The following is an 18837-nucleotide window of genomic DNA, read 5'->3' on the forward strand; positions in this document are numbered from 1 at the left end:
ATCCTCAAAAAACTATTATTAATTACTAATCACCATTTAAAAAACAAAATGCCTGTTTTATTATTATAATATAATTCCTAATTTTAAAAAAATAACTTGTGATTAAAAATCACCTTTTTAATAAAGTCTTGGTCAGGATGGGCAGTGGCAGGAAAACTGTTTTATCACAGCACGTCTGAAAAATAATTAAAATAGAAGATGAAACACCTACTATTAAAAGTATGAATGAAAACTACTCAAGCTGCTGCTACTCCACATTGAGAGGAGCCAGTTCAGGTGGTTCAGCGATCTGATTAGGATGCCCCCTGGTCTTCTCCCATTAGAGGTTTAACAGGCACGCCGAACTGGGCGGCGGCACCAAAGTCGACTCAGGACTTGCTGGAGAGATGATATCTCTGGTTTGGCCTGGGATTCCCCTCAGATGAGCTGGAGGGAGCTGCAGGGGATTGAGATGTTTGGAATTCTTTGCTCCCGTGACCCTATACGGACTAAAAGAAATAAGACGGACAAGACGTTTTACAATCAAGTCTCTCTGAATGTACACATTCATATCTGTAGGAAATTTAGAGTTGACAATTTACAAAATAAGTATGTTTTTGGTCTGTGGGAAGAAGTTTTGGAAAACACATGCACACAAAGGTATAGCATGCAACTTGCTCTGTGGCCAAGATGACTATTGAGTGGCTTCGTGACAGTGAAGGGACCTCATGCAAGAATCAAACGTTTGTTTGACCGACCGATACATTTGTATTTTTAATATATTTTCATTCATTCGTTGGCACCGTCATCCTTTTGAGAGGTAGCATGTGGACTTTGACATTTGGATTACAGACGACACGTTCCTGCAGTTTGGCCGTGTGCAATTTCTGCCGTTGATCAGCAGGACGGCGAGGATTGCTCCTCTCTTACAGTCTATTACACCATCTCTGATTATTCCAAGATGAAAGCCAGGGGGAGGTGGAGGCAATAATTCCTCTTTTGCGTTTTATATAAGAGCCTTCCTTTTTTGAATGCATCAACACAAACGTTTAGATGACAAAGAAAAAAATAGTCAGTTTACACAGTGGTTCATGGCTGGTCCTTGTCTACGTAGATGCATGTCTTGTGGCATTGAATTTGAGATGAAGGAGCAGAGAGGGAGCAGGATGGCACGAGGAGGAAAGTCAACATTCTTCTTTTCCCTCAAAAATAGATTCTTTTTCTGTGCAGTGTCAGTTCGATTATTCAATAGTCACACGTTTTTCAGAGCAGAAGACTCACTATTAGAGTGCATGGCATTCACACCAGTGCCTCTCTTTTTATTTATTTATTAAATTTTTTTTTTTAAATACAGTGAGTGTAAGAAGCCAGAGAAGCGTGAGGGCATTAGGAGATTATGGAAGAACAGAGTGGGAGGAAAAGCAAGCGAGACGTTGCACGCAGGGAAAGCTGATTGATTTCAGTGCTCTCAGAGCTAAGAAAGGGTCTTCCCCTCAGCATTAGTTTTTTGACCGAGATGAAACCGCTTTTAAACACTTCCCTTCATTAAAGATCTCTTCTGTCTGATTGGATTTAACTGTTGGCTCCTTATCAGCAAAACAGCACTTAGAATCTATTAAGTCATTCCACTTGCTCTGCTCCCCTGCCTCCTTCACTTCTCTCCATCCTTCTCTCTCTCTCTCTCTCTCTGCTGTCCACTTTGTTTGTCACAGTGGCTGATCTTTGCCTCCTCTCTCTCTCCCCCTCTCTCTCTCTCTCCCTCTCTCTCTCGTTCCCTTTTTTTTCTGCACTGCCCTAAAAATACTCACTTCTATGGTGCTGCGTCGACGATTTGCAGCCGGCACATCATGACTCATTAATGTTATACATAGACACACATGCACATGAAGGACGGGCTGGCATTAGTTATGCAATAAAGAGTCTATGTCAGCAGTGGAGTGAGGAGAAGAATTTTCATGGTGGCTGTGTGCCTTCCGCTATGCTATTCAATTTACAGCTGCTTTTATCTTCAAACATTTTTTTCCATTTCTGAAAAGTCTCAGTCATGTTTTGATTGGCTGCTTACTCCCAGCTTAGAAATGCTGTGGCTTTTTATATTCTATGGAGCTAAACTGAATATATTATGGTTTTGCACTGTAATCAGAAATACAAAAGTAATCAGGAGACGAATTAAAATGAATAATTCCAGAGAAGAATTGAACCTCCCACATTTGGAGCTCGATTAGCTATAAGCCCTAAACACGCCCGCATTACAGGTGTTTAAACAAAGAAACCTGCATATTAGTAGCCTAATCATGAACATAAAATTTTAATCATTGCTAAAGTTTGGAGCAAAACTGAGCACAGGGTGTAGTAGAGTATACCTCATCCCTTAACCACAGTGTATATGATGGATGGATTTTAAAAGCTGAATTGTGAGTCTTAACGATGCTTTACGAAAACAGTTTTATCTCTGTCTTGTTTTTGTGCTCAGCAACTCCAATCACCTTCAAACAACGTTGCATTGTTAGTTTTATCCAGCAATATTTCAGCCACAACTCAAAGAAGTTGTGCGTTTGTGTCAAGTCTTGAAAACAACAGCAGTCTTCCGGGTCACCATGAAGCCACTTCCCTCACACTAACAAATCCAAACCAAGTGAATAAATGAGAAAAGTCTGATGGATGGATATAATAGGATGTGAATGTGACCCCCCCCAGACATGATTGATAAAGAAAAGCCTTTTTGTTGGTAGATTTCCTGTGGTTAAGTGCCGTCACAGCTGAATGGAGGAGATGAAACTCTGCTCTGTGTTGCTTCGGCTCCTACGGAGATTCACTGTAACTGTAGTCCGGCGTCAACGTTGTCTGAAGGGCTGAGAACTCATTGACATTCTCAAGCAAGATTCGTGCCATAGTGTGCTACTTTCATGTATGAGAGACTGTGTGTGTGTGTGTGTGTGTGTGTGTGTGTGTGTGTGTGTGTGTGTGTGTGTGTGTGTGTGTGTGTGTGTGTGTGTGTGTGTGTGTGTGTGTGTGTGTGTGTGTGTGTGTGTGTGTGTGTGTGTGTGTGTGTGAGCTCACAAATGCAAGTGTGCAGTGTCGGCTAGCTGTTGCCATAGTAACGTAAATTGCATGTGAGTGTGCACATGTGGCCTGGCACATGTGGAAAATGGGGAGGGTGGGCTTCTGACATTGGCACGAAAAAAAATCATAATCTGGAAATGATAATCCTGTGAATACTGTACACACACACACACATACACACAGATATGTACTTTAATAGGGGTTTTACACCTAGTGGACTATATATTTGTGTTTGTAATTTGTGTATTAAATAATTCTGTCTACTGTATTGGAAGTAAGATCATTTTAGTATATATATATATATATATATATATATATATATATTTACAAAGAAATGGTTTCTCCCTGTGCATCCATACATGTGTTTGTGTGTGGCATGTGTTGCAGGCCAAGAGGACAAATGTTGCGTCTGGTGGCGATCGTGCAGCCACCAGCCTGTGTGCGCATACGAGAGAGGAAGTGTAATAGCAGATGCTCTCTCTGGTCTTGCAGACATGCTCCAGTACTGCTGCCATCTGGTTGGCTGAGTGTGGCTCAAGGCGCAATGGCGGGCGCTGTGAAATCACTGGCTGACGGGAAAGCCAAAGGCTTAAATCCACTTATAGGCAGACAGTGACGATGGAGAAGTTGCAGAAGAAGGAGTGGTGGGCTGAGGGGTGTAGGTGGGGGTCATGGAGTGTTGTGCTTTGTCCACTCAAAAGGGCAGATGGAGAAAGTGCAGCACTGGGAGAGTTCATCAGGGCAGTCATGCATTGAGAAGGGGAGGGTGGAAGGACGAAAGAGTCAAAGAAAACCCAAAAGCCCGTTGAAACTTGAACTTCAGTTTTATTAAATGCTTAAGCAAGTTTGTTTTTTTGCAACACTACATTTATTTTGGCAAGCTGACACAGTACTGGTGTCCTTTATATTCATCTGACACATGTACTGCTTTAAAGGATTCATTTATTATAAGTGTGAGGTGATTCATATTTTCATTGGTTATAAGCGACCTTGCAGTCAATAAACAAACTGGTCCCATCTGCTCTTTTCTTATTATGAACTTTTGAATATTGCCACAACAAATACCATTTGGATATTTGAGAAATATTATACTTAAGATATTATGTGTTTGGTTCGTTAGAAAAATGCACATTTGATATTTATGTTGTTAAAAGAATTGTGTTGGGAGTAATTCATTATTCTGTATTTCAATTTGTCAGGTTCAAAAGTGGTTAAATTGACCTTCCTCCTCCCATCACCCAAGTTACCAATAAGTGTTTGACTTTCAGAGATTGGCTCCGAGCCTGTATGAACTGTTGATGGGGTCACACATTTCCCGGGTCTTAAATATGCATAAATCCGTTAAAAATCAATTATAGTGGCTTTTTATTCTTTATTCTTGATTTTCACATAAATTGGGTCTCTCACAAGAAACCAGATAAAGAAACACTGGTCACCACGTGTTTTCTTTTCGTCATACACTGGAAAGTCCCTCAGAACCACGACGATATTTGACAGCTTTTTCCACTGACTATATTGGTTTGTGATGAGTAAACTCAACTCGCCGTGCAGGCTCAGTGGAGAGAAACTTGTAAAGTGCTTCATTGGATACATCTATTACAATATACAGGCCCACTCTATGTTGTGAACTACCAAACTATATCTTCTCTTCAATAATCTTCTCGAGTGAAGAAGGACGTATTCCTTCAGCAGTCTACCTGCAGAGACGTATGGAAATGAGGCCTGAGAGACGAGGACAGTGGGCGAGCTGGGCGTAGCGATGGTGACTGCTGCTCTTTAGAAGAGGTTATCTTTGGCCGCTCAGGCCTGCGTGTCTGTCTCCATCACGTCAAAACGCGCCGCTGCTGCCTGTGGAGCCGAGCCACAGAGGGCCGCGAAACACTGACATCCTTTCTTCTACCTTTGTCTCTCATCCCTCTATTTCGTATTTCACGTATTTTCAAAAAGCCAGTGACAGCTTTCAGATGATCCTCTGCAGCTCTTCATTCACCTTCTTGCCCTGCAAACCAAACTTCACATCGATGTCCTTCTTTTATAGCCTTTCATTTGCCTCTTATAATATAAATTCCCACCAGTTGTTTCCCACTTCTGATCATTTTGTTTCCTCCATCCTTCCAATCAGCTTTTGACCTTTATCATTTTGTTCCGGAGTACAAACTGACAGCTTTACAGTATCTGTCTCTGGGGCTTTCACATCTTTGTCTTTTTTTTTTTTTCCCCATGCCATGAGCGAAGAGTCAAAATAACATTACAGGGGATACCTTTCGAAAAAAATTATCAGCGTCTATATACATTTCTAAAAACAAAGTGCTGCTTCTGGGTCAACTCCTCCAGCTGAAATAAACTATTTCGCTCTCTTTGGAGAGGAGAGTCTTTTTTTTGTTGACCTTTTGCCTTTATTTGGACGGATAGGAAATGTGAGGAAACAGAGCCAGAGGACTGATATGCAGCAGGAGCCGCTCTGGTGACTCAGCTGTCGAGGGCCGTGTGGTATGCTCTCTAACCCTCTCATCAGGTTGACCCTTTTTTCCACGTTTTCTAAGCAGTTGCTGTACTTTCTAGTTGTGTATCTTTCTGTCCCGCTTGGCTCTTCCCTTGAAAAAACAAAAAATAGGCGAAAATGTCCCTGCAGTGGTCGAAAGGCCAACGAGTTCATTGCTGTGTTGTGATATTTTCTGACAGAACAAGTCATTGTCATTCCGCATGCAATTTACCTTGAAGAAATTGCTTTGTTTGAGGTGGTGATCTCCTTTGTTTTGAAAGGTTGAAGTTTTTCATCAGGCTGATCTTTGTTCTTCAGTTGTTTTGGAGTCTCATGATGATCTTTAAAAGGGTCACTGGTCCAATCAGGAAGTGCTGAATCCAAGTCATATCTGGCAACCGAAATAGTCAAATGTCTCAATATTCCAGTCAGGGAGCACTGAAACCCAAACCCCAACCTTACTTCTCAACACACCGATGTTATTATTATTTGTATCATTAATAATAGACTTATTGGTCAAATTAAGTAGCACTTTTAACACCCTAACCCTATTCTACAAAATAAAATCTCTTTTCCCTAAAACTCAAAAGGTCTGTAGTTCCAAACATGTTCATCTGAAAAGCTTGTCAAAAATCACCTCCTGTAACCCTGTTTCTCGAAAGATAAACTGAACCCTGACCCCAAAGAAAATAATGTACCCAAACAGTTGGTATAGGAACCCTGAACTTAACCCTCACAATGGAAATGACACGCACTTCAGTGTCGGAGCAAGTTGTTTAAATCATGTCTGCGCATAATGAGATCACATTGCATTGCAGGCAGTTCAATAAACCAGCTGAATGGCCTTTCAATGCCGCACTTCTGGAAGGGAATGTCAGGGTTATGTGCTCCCTCACTGCCTCCTCGAGCCTTCACTGTGTTTTCCCAGCAGCAACAAAGGGAAGCTCTATTCTCAGCATGTGGTGCGGTGAGTAGTGGCGGCTGGTGCCTGGTCTGCTCACCAAGCAGAGGAAACACATTTAAGGAATCTTAAAAGGCACTACCATATATGATGCAAACAGTGTGTGTTTGTTTTTTAATTATTATTTAAAACAAAAGCCTGCTTAGCTTAATATAAAACAAGTTATTGTGTTTTCTTGATCGGGATCAGTCATGCTTCATGCCATCTTTGTTTGTTGGATTTTTTTTTGTTGCAAAAGACGGACGTGTTTCAGAGTCACACGTCTTTTCATATTGATGAGTCAGCCGGACAGCTCTTCGCGTTCTTTGTCATTTCCTCGCCGTTGCTATTCGCGGTGTGTGTTTACAGCTGTGGGGTATATATTTACAGGCACACACTCATTATACTCTCTGTTCTTCCTCAGGCTCTCGCCTCTCACCGAGCCTACCTGTTGACAGCTCGCATTCCCGCCAAGGTAAGAGCAGCAGCTCAGTTCAAAGAACAATGCGTTTGCATTGTGCATTCCAGTATAACTCTACATAATCAATCAACACACACCTATGGAAATGTCTTCAGGGTTTTGGGAAGTGCTTGAAGGATTTTCCATAACAACATGTGACAATGTTTGAGGTTGTCAGTTTCATTCTCTGCTTAAACTCAATTAGTCATCTGAATTCTGCAGCATTATAACCACTGTGGCAGTTCAATAATCCGTGTAACGAAATGTTAAAATTTTTTTTATTGATATTTGAATGACACGTTTACCTCTAAAAACATTCCTGTAACTGCAGTAAGCGAGTCAGTTGCATTAAAGCATAACATTATTACATTACAACTATATCATCCAATAAGGTAACAATTTACTATAATGCTGTATAATTTGCTATTGTACCATTCTATTACTTTCTGAAGCATTATCGCATGATTGCATAAAAATTGATCAGGTTTGTTTCACTCTGTATCGGGAAGCATAATCTCATTTATCCATGACTTTTTCTAAAAATATTATCACATAGTTTGATACCAAGTTGTTGCTTTAAGAATTCGTGCCAAATCTGCCAGACGGTTGTCAAACATACAGCCTGTGGGCCAACACCAACCTGTCAGTCAGCCCTCATGACGACCTTGTAAAATGTATAAATTGCATAAAAGGTAATATGTTGTTTTTTGGGTTTTTTTATGTTCCAGTTAATTTACTGAGATTGTAGTGTTTTATTGAGAGTAATGGATTTTACAGAACACTGTGGCAAGAGCTGATAAAGCTATAAAACTGGTTAACAAAACAGTTTAATCTCACAGCTGCTCCCTAATACAGTGCAGATGGCAACTGTTAACACCCTCACCAGTAATGAAATATCCATAATTGCCTTTACAAGCATTGTCACCACTGTCGCATAAAGACCTGCAGTGCAGTAACACAACGCAGATGTTCAGGGAGGCTTCCAGGTCTGGACTGCGAGTCTTCAGAGGTTGCATGATCACACTGTAAACCACCATCGTCTCAGTGGGGGGAAAAAACATCCTGATTTATAGGATGTGTCTGCAAATCGCCTCTATTCAAGAATGTCACAGTTCATTGTCTTTTTTTTTTTAAAGCTGTCTGACCTCAAGGTTTATTTAGTAACCTCAGTAAAGTTGGATCGTCAAGCCTATGAGCTTTGAATGAAGTGTTTAATATCACCTAGCTCTGCGCTGCTTGTCATTATGATCCATGATAAATCTCAGCAACATATAGTCCTCTGTCAGAAGCTTTCATGACCAGTCCATCACTGTCAAAATCTAATAACTGTAGCTACAGCTCTGACCACATGGTGTAACCCAGGTGACTGCAACACTCGGCCCTAACACTAACCCCAATCCTAACCCCACATAGCTTTCCCCAAATTACACCAAACCTGAACTCTTCTCCATTATTCTTCATTCGCCTGCACAGCACGCTAATTGAATGTTCATTTATTCTCTACATACACACAAAAACATATGCTCAAATTATGTAAATGTCACTACCTTAAACATTTTCATACAAATCAATCCACCAGAGCTCTAAATCAACATACTGGCAAATTACCAGAAGAAAAGTAGAGTTCCTTTTGAAACAGACGAACGAGGACACTCACGATAGCTACGATGGTGATGGCAGGAGGTAGCACTAATCTTAATATTTAGGTGATATGCTACTAGACCTCAGGGTGTCACACAGCAGCAGCGAACACTCCTGCCTTTTCTTATCCACTTCTATACACAACACTGAACCTCATGGTTACTGGTGGGACTGCGTTCTCGTCTGAAAGCTTCCAGGAGATTCCTGCATGTCTGTAAAAGTTGTAATAGATGTGACATATTTAAAAAAAACAAAACATGGTTAAAGCAAATTGAAGAGCTTTTTAAGCTAAATGGGGCAACAATGACCAAAACGGCAATAACAACAAAAAACAATTAAGCATTGCATATAAATGCATCTACATTGTATCTAAATGTTGATGGTTAATATGTTTTATGGCTAAAGATGTGTTTTTGTGCTTTTAAGTTGACAAAAATGTAATTCACCTACCTAAAGCACAGGGTCGCAAAACCAAACAGGACTCTGACTGTGGAAACTATTATGTACAACATCTTTGCTGCCAATACGCTCTGAAAAGAACAGCACACAACAGTTTTTCCTCAGTTCATGATAATGTCCTTATAACATCATGTCTTGTACCAGGTCCAGGAAATAACCGAACAGTCGTCCTTCAAGCAGCTCTGTGCTTTCCAGTCAATAAGGTTCCCCTAGGGAATATTCACGTGATTGATTGTTTGTTTGAAAACTGATTTATAGTGTAAGAAGAGCCGATAAAGGATAAACTGACCCTGTTTCTCGTGAGCTCATTTGTTCCCAGTGGTACAAGCCAAAGGTTCAGTGTTTGTTTATTCAGGTGCTTTTGCATGTGTTCTAGATCAGCCTGTGGTCCACTGACCAACAGCTATTAGACACCTGCTTTATGGAGAAATAACTCGCCTTCATAACTCTTATCTTCTTTATCTTGTAGTTTATGTTCAGGTATTTTCCTACTTCTGCTTTTCCTTGGCCGCAATCCCAGATTTTTTCCCCCTAGCAAATAACTTGTGAAACTAATTTTCTGCAATTATCTTTTCCTGTTGATATACACTCTTTTTTTAAAACATGAAAAAAACTATGTGTATTTAGTAGATGTTTTATTTTGCACTGAAGCAACAGTTACCTTGTGAGTGCAATACACTCAGAATCGATTACTTCTCAAAGTCATTGTAAAGGGAAATAAAAGATCAGAATCTGACACAGAGTTGCTTTTGACTATATGTTTCAGACAGAAGGCAGTTGACATGTTATTTAGGTCAGTTTTTCTAGAGATGTGATGAGGACGAAAGAAAAACAACCCATCGCATAAAAGACAGGAATAATGGCAAAACTGACGCACTTGTGCATAATATCTTAAAGAAATGGTTACAGAAAGATGAACTTAGAAGAAATATGATGTTTTAACATGTTTCTGAAGTGATTGGAAGTGACACAATGAGGTGAATGAAAATCCCTTTTTGAACAAGATTATGGTTCTAATATTAAACTAAATAGTATTGAATGTATCAGGACTCAGCAGGTATAAGGATCAAGTCACAAACTGAACTGTTATGATTGTCTTCCTATCTTCTTAGTAAGGTAGATTTAGCGAGCCCTGCGGCAGGTAGTATTGCCTGGAGGCCAAAAAAAACATCAAACATGATCAATTGTTAAAGTAATGCAAGTTTATCACCATTTTGTTGTGAAACATTGTAATATAGAGGTCAAATGTAGCATATAAAAGCTCAGTCTTTTCACTTAGGGTTCATATCAGGTTATTTGCTCAGTCTTCCTACTCTCATCCTGTCTTTTTCCCACACTCCCGATTTTATCCCTTTCTCCTAATCCCCCCCCCCCCCCGCCTTCCCATCTCTGTTTTTCAATCTTCCCTCACCACAGAGCCAGAGTTTAGCAGGAGAAAAAAAAAAAGATGTATTAAATCCAGTTGAATCTTGTGGTTATAAAAAATAGTACATTACATTGAAAGTCTCACCCAGTAAATCAGTCACCCATGTCTGGCTACTAAGATTCCCAGAGCTTTATGATGTAAAGAACTTATCTAATGTGACTGACGGCATGTAATAATAAAGCAAGAAACCAGTTGTAAATCCTTACATGTAATAGCATTTGTACTTTGTTTTGATATTTTGTGTTGTTTCTGTTTTATTTTTTGTAAAATAATAATGAAAAAGATTTTCAACCTGTCCAAACTGAACTTTTTAGTTATTTCATGCCAAATTAAATACTTGTCATATTCTTGAGTATTAAGTTGTGTGGTTCCTTAATTGCCATGGAAATTAAGCCTTACTACCACTTCACTGCATTTGAATGAAAACACTATATTACATAAGAGATAAATCAATTTTAAAGTAAGACTGGCTTCCTCTACTACTTCAGCACACGAACAAATGACTGTGGTTCATTTTTCAGCTTTCTGCTGAAAGCTGTAGTCTTACTAAAGGCAGTGCCTTATAAAAGAGAAACATGAATGCAATGATGCATGAAAACACACAAGAGGACGAACTGCTGGGTTGGTATTTGTGAGTGTTGTAGGGTTCTGAAGGCAGCCCAAGGTCCTGAGTTAAATTAACGTAGATGTAAACCCTCGGTTAGAGTCTTGACTTTGTATTTCTCTCCTCTCCTTGATAGCAGAAATCCCCCTCTGGCTCCATCGTTCTGCTCTCTGTAAAGCTTTATCTGTGTGCGTCTCTCCAATTGATGGTTTTCCTTCTCTTGAGGAGCTCCAGGGCTTTACTGTCTGCCAGTGTCTCCACAGAAGCACATGCCGCCTCAGTCAGAAACCCACATTCATTCAGAGCTCCCTGCTTTCCCTTCGTCTTTGTTTACATCTGTAGTGACGTGATGTTGTTTTTCTTTTTGACATACCTTCATAGTCACGCACCTTTATGTCTGTATAAGGGATTTTTTTTTTTTTACCTGAAATAAGCTAAATCCTCCAACCACAATAAAACAGGTTAAGCAGGTAAACTGACAGATGGACAGTGAACGAATGAGTGAACAATGCAACCACTCAAGCATTTGGTTTCTCCATGCATTTCCCAACATGACGAATTATTACTGGCCGGACTTCAAATTATTAAAATAAATAAATAAATACATAGACTAACAAAAACAACCCTGTTCACTTCAATACACTGCTCTATGGACGTTTGGCTGAATTAAATATTTATGAATGGTCTTTATTAGGTTGGGTCTGGACAGTGTTTGTCACTTATCGCAAACGGTGCTTTAAACATCAAATCAATATACGATTGTATTGCACAAGTACCAGGTTAACAGTCTGTGGTTTATTCAGGGTGCAGGACTTTGTATGTTGGAGAAAACCTACAGATAATCCACAGAAAACGAGAACATATTTCTGCAGTTTAACACATGGTGATGCTCTTATGTTGACCTGAAACTTTCAAATATATAATATGTAGTGGCAGCTTTCACTGGTTCTGATGTATGAACAAAGATCAAGCCTATAACACATATTTGTGTATTATGTATGTGTTTGTGTATGTTTGTGTATTACTTTCCATTCAGGTTCTTTTCTTGCACAGTTTAAATATAAGATGTGACAGTTTACTAGTTAAAATGGATTATTATTATGGATAGTTTATTAAATCTTATTTGTATTTGTTTTAAAGAGTTGCCATCATTGATCTCTTCTATTTTTCCTCGTTTTTCACTTGATCGGTGTGTTTTGGCCTTGATAAGAGCTAACTGTGCTTCTTTGGGCTCAACTGGGAGTTTAATTCTTTTTTTCTTAGTTGTCTTATGTCTTTTAAAATAATTTCCTTTAAATAAGCAGAGCACAATATTAAACTGTGAATTAAAATTTAATTTGGTGACTGTGTGTTTGTGTACACTGTACCACAATGATATTGTGGAATGAATCAAATTACCACAAGTAATTGTGAACACACACACACACACACACACACACACACACACACACACACACACACACACACACACACACACACACACACACACACACACACACACACACACACACACACACACACACACACACACACACACACACACACACACACACACACAGACAGCATAGACAGTAGACAGTCTGCACTCTTCTCATCTCTGAGCCAAGCCTCAGGATCATCGTTCCCACCTGGAATCGTCTGGCCATGCTTGTTGGCCTGCCCTGAGGCACTCCACTGTGTGTTTATGTGTTTCTGAGAGGAAAACTGTGCTCAGCCTACAGCAGCAGTTGGTATTTGTATGCACAGGGTTCCCATCTTGTGTGAATGAGGCTCTATTTCTGGAATGGCCGGGCAGACGGCTGTTTGTCTTTGTTTTATTTGTCCTGAGACGCTCTCATGAAACAAAAACAAAACAAATGAAATTCAGAGGCCGATGGTTATCTTTAGCATGGAACGACTTTTGGAATAGCAAGGATTTCTTCCTCTGCGAACTTTGTATTTTCTCACAAAGCTGTGACGGACATGGTTGATTCAATAAAATCCAATATGCAAACTGTGAACATAAAAGACGTAGTGTACAAGTATTTTCAGCGAGCCCACAAAGAGGTATGAAGCATGTTTGGAAATACCGAGAAACGTGAGTCATATGAAGAGGCAGCTTGAAAAGGAGCTGAGAAAGACCAAGGAAATGACAGCAGCTCAACCTCTTAATTATGGAATAGGCAGACAACATTCCTGAGACAGACAGTCACTGCCCTGGACTGCTATCTATTATTTACTTTTAGTGATACTGTATGCACACCGTGTCATCATACAGGAGCCATTCATTCAAGCACTTGCAGCCAACTGCACATTGAAATACGGCCGCACATTTCCTCCTCCTCAATACTGTACAAACATGCCTTGTTTACTAAAGGTTTTATTCAAATGTGCCTTCAGTTGGCATGAAATACCGACTGACTCAATGCTGCATCGCTTGCCAGTTATCAAGCAACCTTCTTTTTGTGTGGGTGCAATATATTGCAAATGTATTGTATCAATATCCACAATGTACGTATTGCAAAAGATTGAATAAAGTGCAATAAAATCTGTTTTCATGCTTTGTGCATTCCTGCTCTGCATAATTCAAAATGACAGAATTTAAAATATGCAAAAAGTTAAAACATTTTAATTGATGTAGCTTCCTATTTATTTAATACCTGGGACCACAACCAAAAACGACAAACAGCTTGGCTTCTGAAATGTTGTTGGTGGGAACAGCAGGAAAATATGGTGGATCAAATATCAAAGTACAAACACATTGATCCATCACATCTATTTAGCTGTTTTAATTTTTTTTTATTGCAGTACTACAACAGTATTGCATAGTGTTTGCATGTTTACCTGAAATTGTGAAACCCGTTAATGTGGTAATGTGATTACAAATCAGTCAGCCATCAGTGTCTTGGGTCAGCACTTAAGTATTTTCTTTGATTTATTGTATTTAGGTTTTTGCGAAACTTTTAATATTTTTTTTTTTTTTTTTGTGATCCTCTTTTAGGTGGAACACTCCTTTAATTATCTGGAGATCCAGGGAGTGGCGTGCAACAAACCAACACAGGTACAGCGAGTCGATGAACACCCAATGAAACATTGTAATTCTAATAGAGTACGGAGTTGGGTGGAGGTGCTTTGCCAAGTTTTGCCTTAAGATCGGAAGTAGGGCGAATGGCCTGGAATCACATCAAACTTAGTTGGATAAATCTGAATTTATGGCAGGGAGATATTGTAAGAGCGAGACTAATCTTCAGAAAGTCATTACTATTATGGCACAACCAAAAACATTTGGGCTGAGCTCCGTTAGGCTGTTTGACCAGTTCTGGCGAGCTGTCAATCAGCAGGATGTACCTACAAAATATGATAATCCTCAACGCGGCGCACGGCTCCTGCAGCTGAACCTCTGTCCCGCTCATCTCGAGAGACGTCAGTCCTCATATTATCTTGACTGATGGTCTCCAGTGTGTCTGTCGGGATTATGGTAATTTTGGCCGATAGAGGAGCCACGTATTGCTTTACATCAGCATTTGCATAATTGCTGTGAATGCTGAAATGGTGAGCCAGTTGTGGTTAGTGGCTTGAGGTCTTTGCTTAATACAAAGATGTGGGATATAGATGTGATCAAGTGGTTAGATTTATTCCAGTCACTGAATTAATGGTAGACTCTAAAGATGGATGTTTAAGAGTTGATGGAAAAGAGACGAAGAGTTGGATATTGACCCAGGAGGATTATTGCTGCATCTTTTCTGCCCATTTGTTTACCTAAACTGTACTCCACTAGGTCTGTGGTGGAAATGAACACGTTGATGTCTTCCTCAGCAGATAAGTGCATCTCTGTCGGTGTAATATTCACTAGTAGACACTGTCTGTTTAGCTGTTCATAGAGTATGAGCGAGGCTCGTTCTCCCTGAAGCTGACCTCCACGGAGGAGGTGAACGAGGTGGTTGCTCACATCGGGAACTGTCTGCTGAGGATATGTCCTGGTTTACCACCCAGGTCAGTTTAACCACTCTATGTATTTTATGCAACCCTGTATAAATGTCTCATATTAATCAATAGACCTAATCTAGGTTTAATGTTCCTTTTTGAGTTGTACAGGTGACAGATCAGAGCTACACTTGCTGTTCTTTATGTCTTAAAAAAAAAGGTGCATGCAGAAATGAATGCAGATGTAGGACTAAACTTTTGTTTGAGCTCTATGTCACAAAGACATTTTTTGAAATATCTATTGAAAAGTGAAGATTTGCAGAGGAATCTGGGGATTTCTTTGTATTATATTGAGGATGGTGTTTTAAAGTTATGACTACTTCCAGTGCAAAAATGTAATGACTTGTTGTTTTGTCCGTCTTCTGCTCTCAGTAAAGTGATGAAGAAGCTTTGCATGGAGCCTCCGGACAGGCTGCCCGCTCTGCAGACTCTGTGGGAGAACAACAAGCCAGCTGAACCCGGACCTTGTGGTATGAGCTTCTTTTTGTCGGGTTGAATTTCAGCAGTCAGCTCGGCTTCTGTTACGATATTGGTGGCATGAGGTCGAAGCAAATATCCCTTTCTTTTTGTCCCGTGTGTCTCTTTGCATAGGTGGGTTTTCCCAGATGTACAGGTGTGTTTGTGACTGGTTGGGGCTGCCGTACAGAGAGGAGGTGCAGTGGGTATGTGTTTGTTTTGCAGCTTCACAGCACTAACCAATGCCTCTTCAAATAAACTAAATCAAGTTATTTGAGAAATTAAATATGAGGAACTATATATGAATACGCTTTATCTATGCCTTTGCTTCTTTTTGTCCCAAAATTAAATATATATGTACTCCTTTGTATATTTTTATTCACTCTGCATTCCCACAACGAGCTGCAGTCCGCTTGAATGCTTTGTGTCTTCCCCAGGATGTCGACACCATCTACTTGACACAAGACACCAGAGAGCTCAACCTGCAGGACTTCAGTCATCTGGAGAACAGGTGAGTGCAGGTTCAGATATTAAAACATCAACACAGCACAATCTGTGATGCAGAAGTTTGGATTGCACGCTTGAAAGCACCATGAGGCACGAAGCAAAAGAAAGGTGTTGTTGTTACTGTTTTCAAACCAAATCTGCTGACTCGCCTCCCAGTCTGACAGTAGCTCTAATGAGAATAATATTTAATGTTGTCTGTGACCTTTCCTCTCCTCTATGCATTCTCCTCAGGGATCTGGTGGCTATAATAGCAGTCCTGGAGTTTAACCAGTGGTTCACCAAACTCTCCACCAAGGATTACAAGCTGGTTGGTACTAATGCTCATTTATATCCTACACCCACCGAACACTAATGGTAGTGTTACATGTTTTTTTTAATTGATTTTTTTTTTTTTCAATTGTATGGTAATTTTGGAGGTAGTAGTTTGCTACTGTGAACCAGCATTGTATTATAATGAGAGAGTATTTTTCGACACTTATTTCTATCGATAATTATGAGGGAATCCATTATTGCTCTTTTATTGTCCCATTCATGAATCTTGTGCTTCTGAAGACGTGGTATATACAAGAAGTCGTATTTTCCTACAGATACAAGTGGTAAAGTGAGACACCTTCTCGTTTTTTTTCCTCTTTCACATTTGTAAAGCTGCTTCAGAACTCCTTACACCTGCACACACCAAGTGTCTTTCTGGTCGTCTCTCAGTCAGCCTCTTATTTATATCTCAGGTGGTCACAAACTGTAGGTTAATAGACAAAATCTAGAGACACACCAGCTTCCTGCAGATCCTCCAATGTCTCAGATTTAGTACATGGATTTGAACTTGCTGCACATCAGAAACGCAGCACTCTTTTGGGCAGTACATTAAATGTTGCTTAGCATTTAAATGAAAGTGTTCTTTTTTTGTGTCATTTTTAGTCTTTAATCTACTTTCCCATTCATTTTTATCTCCTATAATGGTATCATTTCTTTGCTTTTAGTGATATTAGAGAAGGTCATACAGGTCGATAAATATGCACTTTCAATATATACAGATAGTCTTAGAATCATTGTGCAGACATGCAGTGGTGCGTGACAAAGGTCTCTATAAAGGTGTGTTTTCTGGTGAGCACAAAGCTGTAATAGATTGTGAAATATAGTTCCCATGCTCACTGTTTGAGTGCAGGTTGTTCGAGAGGCAATATCTGATAGGAACCTGAATGTGAGGAGACTGTCAAATGTTTTGCAAGTATTTGGTTGAAAGTCATCAATTATTAGGCAAAATAAGACAGAATAACTAGCAGGCTGGCTCAAACTTGCATTGAGTTGATTTGGGTGATTAGTATGCATTAATAGTGCAAATCTGATGAAAAGTGAAGGACTGTGTTGTGGCTGTTGGATAAGACCCACATTTATACATTTCCAGCTGTTGCAGCGCTGCTTTAGTTGTGATAAAACTTGGTTTAATGTGGATTTTGTGATTTGTTGCGTCTGAAGCTTAACTATTTGAAGATTGGCAGTTATATTCAGTATTTAATTTTTAATTTTTTTTTTTTTTTGCTTATCAGCTTTTTCCCTCTATATTTGACTAACTGTGCTTATGGCCGTATATAGAGTATCTTTCTGTTTCAGAGTATATGCCCCTTTGTTTCCTCCATGTCTCCCTCCTGTCTGTTGACTGAGGATCAGTCCAATGTTCTCGTGTGATAAGACTCCTAATCCTAACGAGACAAAGGGGCTCAATGTCTCAGGCTGTTGCCCCCCTGCAGCACTCCATTTCCAACTCCGCGTCCCAAGGTTTCGCTCAGTCTTCCCAATTACCACACGCAGCTTCCTCGGTCCAAACAATTATCGCACGCCTCCGTCACAGACAATTCCTTTTGTGTTGAATTTTAAAATCGAGTTCCTCACCGCGCCACGTGCAGCGCGATGCACAGATGCTCCCGAGGGCATATGCAACATTTGTACGTTGTGCCTCACGTTACAGTGAACCCTAAAGCCAACGGCATCTGTTTTAATTTGCTGTTGTAACTTTAAAGATACATATTGCCTTCTTACACCCTGCAATCTTGTCTCCTCTGGAAGCTTTCAGAAAAATAATATATATTTTAACTGCTGTCGCCTGTGTGTGCATGTTTGCACGGTGATAACAGACAAGCAAGTGAGACAATGGGCAGGAAGGATGAGAAGTGGGGATTTCTTAGTAGGTTCTGAGTTCTGCTCCAGTGGAAAGAATAACATGACTGTGAGAAGAACAAGAGGAGAGGAGAGTGGAAAAGAGAAAGTGATGACGGTAAACAGCAGCGAGACAGAAACGTCAAGGTCAGTGGCGATGTTGGTGGACAGAGTGAAAGGGAGACATGCAAGAAGAAATGAGTCAGACGGTATCAGGAACGATACAAAGTAAGACAAGAGAGCAGTTCAACATTTCAACCACTGGGAGCCATATATCTTCAAAACCCACTTTATCCAACTCAGGGTCTTGGAGGGGGGGCTGAGGCCAATCCAGGATACAAACAGCTCTGACACAGACGTCCACAATCACACATTTACACCAATTGCCTAAAGCAAAGTGTCTGGGGAAACCTCATGCAGGCACACACATTGAGAATCTACAAACTCTTCACAGGTTTGAGCATCAAACCAGGGTTTTCTTGCAGAATTCTTGCAGAATTTCTTCACCTCTTGCTCAGAAAAGTCTGTCTGTATTTCTGCAGAACCACAATGTTACTCCAGGAACATCTAAGAAGAAGAAAGCTTTTATGATTTATATAGAAGAAAAATGATTGATAGGAACATATGAAGTGTTGGATACACAAGCCTGCAGCTTTTAAATACATTTGTCACACAGATAGGAATCTCTCTGTGTAATGGACTGGGT

The 18837-nt window shown here is 40.0% G+C and overlaps 1 protein-coding gene across 1 annotated transcript in view; it reads left to right on the plus strand.

Moving 5' to 3' along the window:
* LOC308133484 (F-actin-uncapping protein LRRC16A-like) overlaps positions 1 to 18837 on the plus strand; it is a gene marked incomplete at its 3' end in the record, with an annotated part of 62246 nt that overhangs the window by 17405 nt on the left and 26004 nt on the right. The window contains exons 3-9 of the mRNA XM_080500868.1: positions 6889 to 6939; positions 14035 to 14094; positions 14905 to 15026; positions 15390 to 15487; positions 15609 to 15679; positions 15911 to 15984; positions 16212 to 16287. Coding sequence (XP_080356994.1) covers positions 6889 to 6939; positions 14035 to 14094; positions 14905 to 15026; positions 15390 to 15487; positions 15609 to 15679; positions 15911 to 15984; positions 16212 to 16287 — 552 coding nt within the window. The remainder of the gene's footprint in view (positions 1 to 6888; positions 6940 to 14034; positions 14095 to 14904; positions 15027 to 15389; positions 15488 to 15608; positions 15680 to 15910; positions 15985 to 16211; positions 16288 to 18837) is intronic.

Source organism: Blennius ocellaris, assembly GCF_963422515.1.
Source record: "Blennius ocellaris genome assembly, chromosome: 8".
NCBI classification, from domain to species: Eukaryota; Metazoa; Chordata; class Actinopteri; order Blenniiformes; family Blenniidae; genus Blennius; species Blennius ocellaris.